Source organism: Musa acuminata, chromosome BXJ3-8, assembly GCF_036884655.1.
Source record: "Musa acuminata AAA Group cultivar baxijiao chromosome BXJ3-8, Cavendish_Baxijiao_AAA, whole genome shotgun sequence".
Lineage (NCBI taxonomy): Eukaryota > Viridiplantae > Streptophyta > Magnoliopsida > Zingiberales > Musaceae > Musa > Musa acuminata.
This window is the reverse complement of record NC_088356.1, coordinates 2,711,117-2,720,224: the sequence shown is the minus strand read 5'-3', so window position 1 is coordinate 2,720,224 and position 9,108 is coordinate 2,711,117. Positions and strand designations below refer to the sequence as shown.

The 9,108-nt window shown below is 37.6% G+C and overlaps 1 protein-coding gene across 3 annotated transcripts; it reads left to right on the top strand.

The window, feature by feature from the left end:
* The first annotated feature begins 243 nt into the window (after positions 1–243).
* On the top strand, positions 244–8,945 carry LOC135645935 (protein STRUBBELIG-RECEPTOR FAMILY 3-like). 3 transcript variants are annotated; one of them, XM_065164858.1, is made up of 18 exons: positions 244–411; positions 1,172–1,317; positions 1,854–1,983; positions 2,060–2,131; positions 2,312–2,377; positions 2,484–2,555; positions 2,647–2,718; positions 2,812–2,883; positions 2,968–3,033; positions 4,639–4,704; positions 4,950–5,329; positions 5,422–5,481; positions 5,562–5,845; positions 6,321–6,595; positions 6,679–6,817; positions 7,578–7,717; positions 7,830–7,986; positions 8,445–8,945. In XM_065164858.1, exons 2-18 carry the CDS (start codon positions 1,209–1,211, stop codon positions 8,535–8,537), a joined length of 2,253 nt encoding a protein of 750 aa, XP_065020930.1. In that variant the 5' UTR covers positions 244–411; positions 1,172–1,208; the 3' UTR covers positions 8,538–8,945. The 3 variants fall into 3 exon arrangements, with proteins under 3 accessions (XP_065020930.1, XP_065020931.1, XP_065020932.1); XM_065164859.1 differs by having other exon boundaries at positions 1,169–1,317; XM_065164860.1 differs by lacking the exon at positions 244–411 and having other exon boundaries at positions 1,180–1,317; positions 1,854–1,988.
* Positions 8,946–9,108: the final 163 nt, after the last annotated feature.

Genomic DNA, 9,108 nt, shown 5'->3' with positions numbered 1-9,108 from the left:
GTGGCTTAGTTTAATCGATCGTCTGTCCAAATCGCAAGGATTCACGGCGAGACGCCACAATCAAAATATATGTGTGATTCGATATCCAACAAAATGAGTTGAACCGTCCCGGTTTAATCGAAATAAACTTAATCTGATGGAAATATTTTGATTCCGACAAGTTCTTCACCCTTCATTTTCTTTACATCTCGTGCAGTACTCTTACCATATTTCGTCCTTTCCACGGTGGAGCCGCTCCGGTGCTGTGCACATTGGTCTCTTAGCCTCGCTCTCTGTCAGCGTCCCCTTTTCTCTTGGCCTTTCTCTCTCGTGCTGCCCCCCCGCCCCCTCTGCTGCCTTTTTACCCGGTGCATCATTGAGATCTAAGTGCGAACTTAGCACCTAAGACTTGGCGCAGACGGCAGTCCCGAGGTAAGCTTCTCTGCGGTGTTGGATTGCTGGATCTGCTAGGGTATCTGTTTCCCTTTCTTTCCTCCTTTTGCCACTCTCTATCTTGCTTTTGTTGCTCGGTTGGAGGTCGCGATTTTGCACTTGACACTCGAGAATGAAGCTTTCGCTGCTTCCGATGGTGATTTCTTGCATCACGTTAGGTCTTTTCTGGACTAGATTTGCGGCATTTTTTATGCTTCTTGCTGCCGGCCTTTAGATCCTGCACCTTGTTAGTTCGGCAGCGAAGAATTCGGTTCCCTGATTTTTTTCCCCCCTCGGATCTCTTGTTCCTAGACGACTCCCTTTTCTTTGGCAAATTTGCGATGTTTCTTTAGCATTTACTTGTAATCTTTCGAAGAATACACTTCCCCTTTTAGTATACGTGTGACTCCACGTCGCGGTTCGTGTGAGATGGACATTCCGATCTCCATTTCCAAGAAGTAGAAAGTTGGGCTCTTTTCCTTATCTGGAGTACCGGAACCATGAAAAAACATGACTAGGCATGCAGATACTCGAACAATGCAGTGTTATGACGCAATATGATGTGTGTTGGCCTCTTCGGAGTTCTCTATTTCAGCTTCTTGGTTTTGCTTTCTTGAATATCAGTAATCTTCAGCATCTTGGACACGAGCTCGGAAGAAATTTTGATTGTAACGGCGAAGTTTGTACAATCTTTAGTTTCTTTTACTATCAGATCTTTCTACGTGTTCTGCTACTAATTTGCTTCTTTTAATCTCAGCAGGACTATTAGTTTGCTGTTTCAAAAGATTGGCGTTGTCATGTTATTCGCTCGGGTGAATAACCTGGATTTGAAGCTCTTTTCATGGGTTGGTCTGATGGTGATTTTTGGGTTGTCATGTTGCTCTGCATACACTAATGAAGTAGATGGTAAGCGAAGCTGTATATACTCATCATTTCATCTTTATCTGAATTCACTATTTTGTAAAATTTGAAAACTGGCACTTGTATGCTTCTTGCTATGCCTTTGCCAGTTCCAGTTTTTAATTTGTCATTTGTTTTATTTTATAATCCTTCTTTAGGCAAGAACAAATATGCCAACAATTTTCAAGTATTCTTATTCGGGCAACAATTACCTCCACGTGTACGTGCTAGTGTATCTTCACACGCACAAGTTATATTGTAGATTCTTATTTGTATTTTTTTCTTTGTTGTGTTTCGGTTAATCCGTTCAATTGTGCTGCAGAGCATCACATCAGATGCTTATAATATGAGATTGTCATTTAATAACTATATTAGGAAACTTCTAATGTAGAAATTATGTTTTGGTACTTTTCTGGATGAACACCTTTGGAAATTTGTTTTACACATAGTTGAGAAAATGCAATGTTTTGTGTATGCAAGTTGTCACTGAATTACTTGTTCAGCTTATAGTTAAAATTTTTGCAAAACTTGTTTTCTCTTAGTTTATGCTATAAATAGCTTTTATGCTGCCCTGGGTTCACCTCCTCTTCCTGGATGGGTCCCGAATGGAGGAGATCCCTGCTTGGAGAACTGGCAAGGCGTTCAATGTGTTGCCTCAAATATTACTGGAATGTACGGTAATTTCCTCTTACTTTATCCTATTAAAGCAATCATTATTTGTTCTCATCTTAATGGTTGATTTTATTAGAGTTATAAATGGTGCAAATCTTGGAGGGCAACTAGGTGATGGATTAGGCAATTTTTCTTCAATAAGAACAATGTAAGTAATACTCATTAATTTCATTTTTCCATTGACAGGAGACAAAACTAATTTTGTACAGCCATCTTGTTGGTCTATTCTCCAATTTGTGCTGTTCATTACTAAGAGGCTCTCTAGCATTATAATCCCTCTTCTTTCCTGTTACATGGACTGATCTTTGTCTGCTATTTTATGTTGTAGAGATCTGAGTAACAATAATATTGGCGGTGGCATACCAGAAAATCTGCCTCTTACCTTGCACACATTGTATGTTTTAAAAAAATTAAATTACATCTTCTAAGATTTGTTCCTTTCAATCTAACTATATTACTTATTTTGAGTGAAAACCATTTGTTTTTCTTTGCTGGGACAGCTTTCTTTCAGCTAATCAGTTCATGGGAAGCATCCCAAATTCTTTATCAAAATTAACACTTCTGACAGACATGTAATTCCATGCTTATTTTGTTTAAATAAAAAACTACATCTTATATCACTAAATAGTGTTATTGTTCATTATTGATCTTTGTACTTTTCAGGTCAGTTAATAACAATCATTTGACTGGAGATTTGCCGGATGCTTTTAGTTCTCTTACTGGTGTGATAAATTTGTAAGTTGGATTTTCTGCTTTACTCAATTTTCACTTAGCTTTTTCTAGTCATTTAATATTCTTGATGATTGACATGCCAAAATTTCAAATTAGGGATCTTTCTTTCAACAACTTGAGTGGCCAGTTGCCACCTTCAATGGGAAGCTTGTCATCTTTGACTACCTTGTGAGTATCAGCTTCTTATATATCTGATAATTTCTCTAAAGTTTCTTAAGCATGATATAATTTTGATGATGACTATTTTTGCAGGCACATGCAGAATAATCAGCTTTCTGGGATCCTTAATGTGTTGGAAGATCTTCCTCTCAAAGACTTGTATTTTCAAAATAGATCCCTGCATTTCTTTAACTTACATTTCTTTTCATCATCTTCTCAAATTTTATCATGCAATTTGATCCATATAATTAACTTTGATAAAGAATGAAAAGTGGAAACAGTATTGGGCTCAATGTCGACTTAGAAAAGTCTAAAAGATCATGCAAAATCCTTTGACCTAGTTGGTGTTGTTAGAGTTACTAGAATCAAAGCTCGAAAGTTTCTTAACAGGACTCTCATCTTGTGTAATCTAAATAAACTGACCTCATTTAATTAATAATTTGTGTTCAGTCATAGTTCATAAGCTCTCATATGCCCTCTCTCTCTTCTCTCTTTTCTCTGTATATATGTATAGCTCTTGCATGTGGGTGTTCTTTTTTCACCACTTAAAGCTATGTAACACTAGATATTTCAGTTTCACTTTTTCTCTCCATTTTCTGAGTATATGTTTCAAGCACAACCACTTGATGCAAAGATATCATACGTAGCAATTTTTAAAAGGTAATTCATATCCTATTGTCTTGATTTAGTGTGCGTAACATGATATGTGTGAATATGGTTGTGTGCAACATGGTTTTAAAAACCGGTCAGAACGGTCCATACTGATTGGTATTTACCAGTCTCACCAAGAACTGATACCTGGCCTATGCGATTTCTCTCTTTTGGGACTCTTTTTTTAAAAGTTTGGACAACAGTAACTATTTTAGTATCTCTGTTTGCCTCCCGATTCTCCATAGCCTCAATGGTCCTCTCTCTCTCTCTCTGCTTTTTGGTCATTGTTGTTGCCCATAATTTTTTCCTAGTCCTCATCTCCTCTTCTTCTGTTGTCTTCCTCCTCCTCCTCCTCCTCCTATTTCTCCTCTTACTCTGCTACTCCACCACCATGACACCTCCTCCTCCTCTTATCTTTCTCATCCCCTTCTTGGTGCCAACCGGTATATTGGTGTAATCACATGTTGGTATGTCAGCATGTCCTGGACCCTTGCTGATCTGACCAGGGACTGATACATGTTCAATATCATGATTTAAAATAACGGTGTACATTAAGATGATTTGTTGGGTAAGTCAAATCCCACCCAATAAAATTATCAGTCTGAAAGCTCTCATTTGCTTAAATTTGATAGTCAATGCTTAGTTGGAGTCGCCCTGAATTGTTTGGCTGGCCAAGAATAGCATGAACTTGACCAAAATTTGCTGAGCCTGATTATTTTTCACAAATCATGAGTGAATCTGGCAAATTTATTCAATTGCATTACATTGCTGAAAGACTCTTGAGGTTTTATCTGTTGGTGCTGGCTGACCCCAGTGAGGATCTGCTGACCGCAAGCCATGCTGTGAATCATTTCTTTGCTCCTTAAAGAAGATATTTTTCCTTTTTTTGTGTGCTGGTGTCAAATTGGATGAACTGGTATAAAGCTTTGTTGCCTGTGCCTCCTGCTAAAAGGACATGGGATTCTGTCAAAGCTGCCTTTGAGATGCATTTGCGGTCATAGTTTTATTTTTATATGCAATGCCTTCAAAACAACAATTAACTGTGATGCAAAAAGTTCTTTTTGGTTCTCATTGACTTCCTTTCTAAATATGTTTTTTGATTTGGCTTTACAGGAACATAGAAAACAATCTGTTTTCTGGACCTGTCCCTGAGAAGTTGCTGAATGTTCCAAATTTAAAGTGAGATTCTCATGCTGATTGAATCATCTCATTTTGCACATTCATTATCTTCTAAAGTGTGATACAATAGGCCCAGCTAAAAGGCTAATTTACCATGTATGGATCAAACTTTCTTGTAAATTGTATTCGCAATTTCAGTATTGAATTGATTATGGATATCTATACATGCACATGTAGGTGACACACACACACAGACACAGATATCTACACAATGAAAGTTTTAATAACATGTAATTGGTGCACAGAAAGGATGGAAACCCATTCAATACCACCATTGCACCATCACCGGCGACGCCTCAATCTCCACCACCACTTTCTCATTCAGGAGTTCCTATTCCTTATATCACACATACAAACTCTTCAGATGGGTCATCCAGTCAAGAAAGTAACCACGGAGTGAAAAAACGAAGCGTGTCAACCATGAAAATTGTTGGATATGTTTTTGTTGTCGTGGTTTTAGTTATCGTCATTGTGTTGACGGTAATCATTTGCTTATCAAAGTACCAAGAGAGGAAATCAAAGAAAGATAAATTGTTCAAAAGCCAAGTAGGAAGGACAGGAATAGGATTCAAAGAGGCTACAAGCAAAGAACATTTTGCAGAGACAAACAACAGATTTAGGGAAGGTAAGAGTTCTGTGCATCTAGCATGTTCTAACTTTAGGCTTTATAGAACTTTTTTCTTTGGAGCTATGTAACTTGAAAATGGCTGTTTATAGCTGCAAAAGAGGTTCACGAAGAAAGAAAGAAGGAATCTGGAGTTGATATCGCAGTGGCAGGTACATTCCATTCTGTTCGGTGGTCTTGTCATTTGCTCTAGTTATATAATTAGGATTGGTTTCTACTTTTCCTGTGCCAGTTATGAAGGACTCTGGAAAGGAGAAAGAACACACAATTGATATGAGAGAGACTGATGTCATTATTATGCCCCCACCACCTGTGGAAAAAGTTATTGTAAAACCGATTGTCACCAGTGGAAATGTTGTGGGCCTTTCACCAGAGATGATGAACACTCCACCAACTCCTACGACATCCTATTCTGTTGCAGAACTACAACAATACACAAACAGTTTTAGTGAAGAAAATCTGATCAGAGATGGCAGATTAGGCAAAGTGTATCTTGCAGTGCTTCCTGATGGAAAGGTATGATGTCAAAAATGTGTCTGTAACAGATAAAGATAATTCTGTTTCGCATTTTTATCAGCTCAAATATTTATTCAGCTTCCAAGTTATAAAATATCTGAAAAATATGTCTCTGCAATTTTGCGACCTTGGGTAGATAGTGTTGACAACACAATCATAGGCTATGATATAATTGAAAATTACCTTCCAACAATATTCTTAGGTTTTTCTAGTGTATTAAGTTGATGTCCTGATGCTTTCCTAGTTGAGTTATTCACCCCTATATATGTCAATTTTTAGATTTTTACACCAGATCTTTGGAAAATCTATGTTGCCCATGTTTAGTATTTTCTTGTAATGTAATTCATTAAATCTCTAATACTTACTGCTAACAAATGCTTGAATTGAGTACTTGATCACTTTCTGAAAAAAAAGTCAAAGTAGTACTCCTTTTTTAGGATTATTGGGTTTTGTAACTACTGTGCCTTCCGTACAGCTCTTGGAAGTCATGAAGCTTGACAATGTTAACTCAAGAATACCAGTTGGTGACTTTCTAGAGCTAGTATTAAGTGTGTCCGAACTAAGGCATCCTAACATTCTTGAGCTTGTGGGGTATTGCGCGGAGTTTGATCAACGATTACTTGTCTATAAGTACTTTGGTAAGAAGACCTTGCATGACATTCTTCATGCTGAAGATGATGTCAATGGCAGCCTAAAGTTATCTTGGAGTGCCCGCCTTGAGGTAGCCCTTGGAGCAGCCAAAGCCTTAGAGTAAGTGGAGAATCTGTTTCGTCCTTAAATGTGCTGTATAAGTACATATCTGTGGACTGAGAACTTCACCTGTTGTATTTTAGGTATCTGCATGAGGATTGTCAACTGCCACTTGTGCATCAGAATTTTGAGCCTGCCAATCTTCTCCTTAATGATGAGCTTGCTGTATGTGTTACCGAATGTGGCCTGTCTTCTCTAATGTCAACCAACTCTGTGACTCAGGTAATTCCATTTAGCTACGTATTGCAGACAGCCATTCTCTAAAAATGAAAAGGCTTAATTCAGCAGAATATCGGAAACAAAATCTGATTGTCATGTAAAACTCTTTAATTTTTAGATCTTAGCCACGAAAGAAAACTATATTTCATCAAACAATTAGTTTGAAACTATGAAAAGAGCAGTCTGATTTAGTAACAGGCCATTTGGCATACTTTAGCCTTAGTCAAGAACATGACTATTATGCGATACATATGACATCTAACAATAGGAGTCTTGTGAAGAATAATGCATTGCAGATTTCCCGGCCTTACTTCCTAAGGCTAGATTTATGCGTCAATAACTTGGCCGAACTTCTGCCAGTTAGTTCTGATGTTTAGTTTAGGTAAGTCAAACAAGAGGGACAGCATGGAACCCAAAAGCATGGAATGGTGGATGATGACATTTAAAGATCAGCTTATGCATATAAACTCATAATAGAAAGTGGTTATATTAGGTTCACATGGAAAGTGCATTTATAAGGGAAATAAGCTTCAAATTTAATGTGAATTTGTGGAGTCATCACTGCTTCCATAAATCCACATTGCCAAATTCAACTACATTCTAATCTATTTTATGCTCCTCATAGCAGTATTTTATGTTATGCATATAAACTCTCCCCCCTCCCACCCCAAGACCCAGAAACCACACACACCTCGCACTCCGCCCAAAAAGGAAAAAATATAACTTAGTGCATAACTAACTTTTGATGTTATCTTCATAACAGTTGTCAGGTCGAATGCGTGCATTGTACAATTATGAAGCACCTGAAATCAATGACTCTGGACAATATACTGATAGGAGTGATGTTTATAGCTTCGGGGTAGTCATGCTAGAACTTCTCACAGGACGCAAACCTTATGACAGGTAAAATACTTGGTTGTCCTGCCCTGCTGCATGTCTTTCTTCAATCGTCCTCTTTCCTATATTCCTTTATCAAAAAGGGATTGTTTCTAGTCTGTTTTCTTACCACCTGCAGTACTCGCCCTCGTGCTGAACAACATCTTGTGAGGTGGGCTAGTTCTCAGCTCTATGATATCGATGCCTTAGCAAGAATGGTGGATCCTTTAATATCAGGAAGTTATCCTGTGAAATCATTATCTTGCTTTGCTGATATTATAAGCCGTTGCATTCAGGTATTTTTTTTGCACATTTCTTGCCTATTTGTCTCCTTAATTAAGTTTTTTTCTTACACTATTTGGTCATTGTTTGTAAGCAGTAGATGTGCTTCCTTTCCCCAGACAGTATGGTAATTCAGCTCTTCTTCATTGGCATTATTGAAGTTCTTAAAACATGGAATTATCTTCTGCCCCTGTTATTGTATTAGTTTATTTTAGTCTGTGTATCTAAGTTGAATGATATTACATTTTGATCTGTTCCCGAAGACACTGAATGGCAATATAACTTGATGACCAAACATCTTTCCTGCAAGTTTGAACACATTAGGGTTAGAAACAGTAAAATTACATGTTGATTCAAGCAAATCATCAAGAACTAACATGATTGCTATAAGCATCCCATCTTATGTGCTTAGAAACTGCAACAAGTCTTCTATTCGAAAACTATAATTCTAACATGAGATTCTATTCCGCAGCAAGAGCCGGAGTTTCGGCCAGCCATCACCGAGGTTGTTCAGGACCTTAATCGCATGGTAAAGGATGTGAAGGGTGGTGCAGCAAACAAGTGATGACCATGTCTAGTCTAAGAAAGGGAATTGGTTCCACAGGCAGGAGAAGAATGCTAGGGTTACATTATTTGCTGCACCAAATTTCTTGTAATCTTCTGCCTCCACGCCGATGATCACAATCCATGAGGAAGAACGGTGGTTCAGTCCGGCGCTTCTGTTGATCCATCATCTGTCACATTTAGCTTATCACCTTATTGCTCAACATTAATGTGAGTTTATTAATGTAATGCCCTCTCTATATGGTAGTGTTATGAAGCAGAAATTTGCTCATCATAATTCTTTGTTTTAATCTTTAGTATACTGAAGCTGCAATCTATATTAGATTTCACTACATGTGACCAAATCCGTGTTCTCCAGGATTTGTTGATAGATTTTTCCTACTTAAGTTCTTAATCATGTTCAATACCAGAGTCTGAGTATGATATCATTTGTGCTGATGAAATGATTGACTCGTTGTTCTAATAGATTTTTGAATCATCTGTCTAAAATGTTTAAACATGAGTTAATGATAGTAAATCTATTTAGTTAAGTCAGTCACTTCGAACATAGAACTAAATTGGGATATTACAAT

Bases quoted from the DNA above. Each gene is read 5' to 3' on its own strand.
- LOC135645935 (XM_065164858.1), top strand. From the start codon at position 1,209: ATGTTATTCGCTCGGGTGAATAACCTGGATTTGAAGCTCTTTTCATGG. The intron at 2,556-2,646 runs GTAATTCCATGC...TGTACTTTTCAG, and splicing joins TTAACACTTCTGACAGACAT to GTCAGTTAATAACAATCATT. The intron at 6,596-6,678 runs GTAAGTGGAGAA...GTTGTATTTTAG, and splicing joins GGAGCAGCCAAAGCCTTAGA to GTATCTGCATGAGGATTGTC.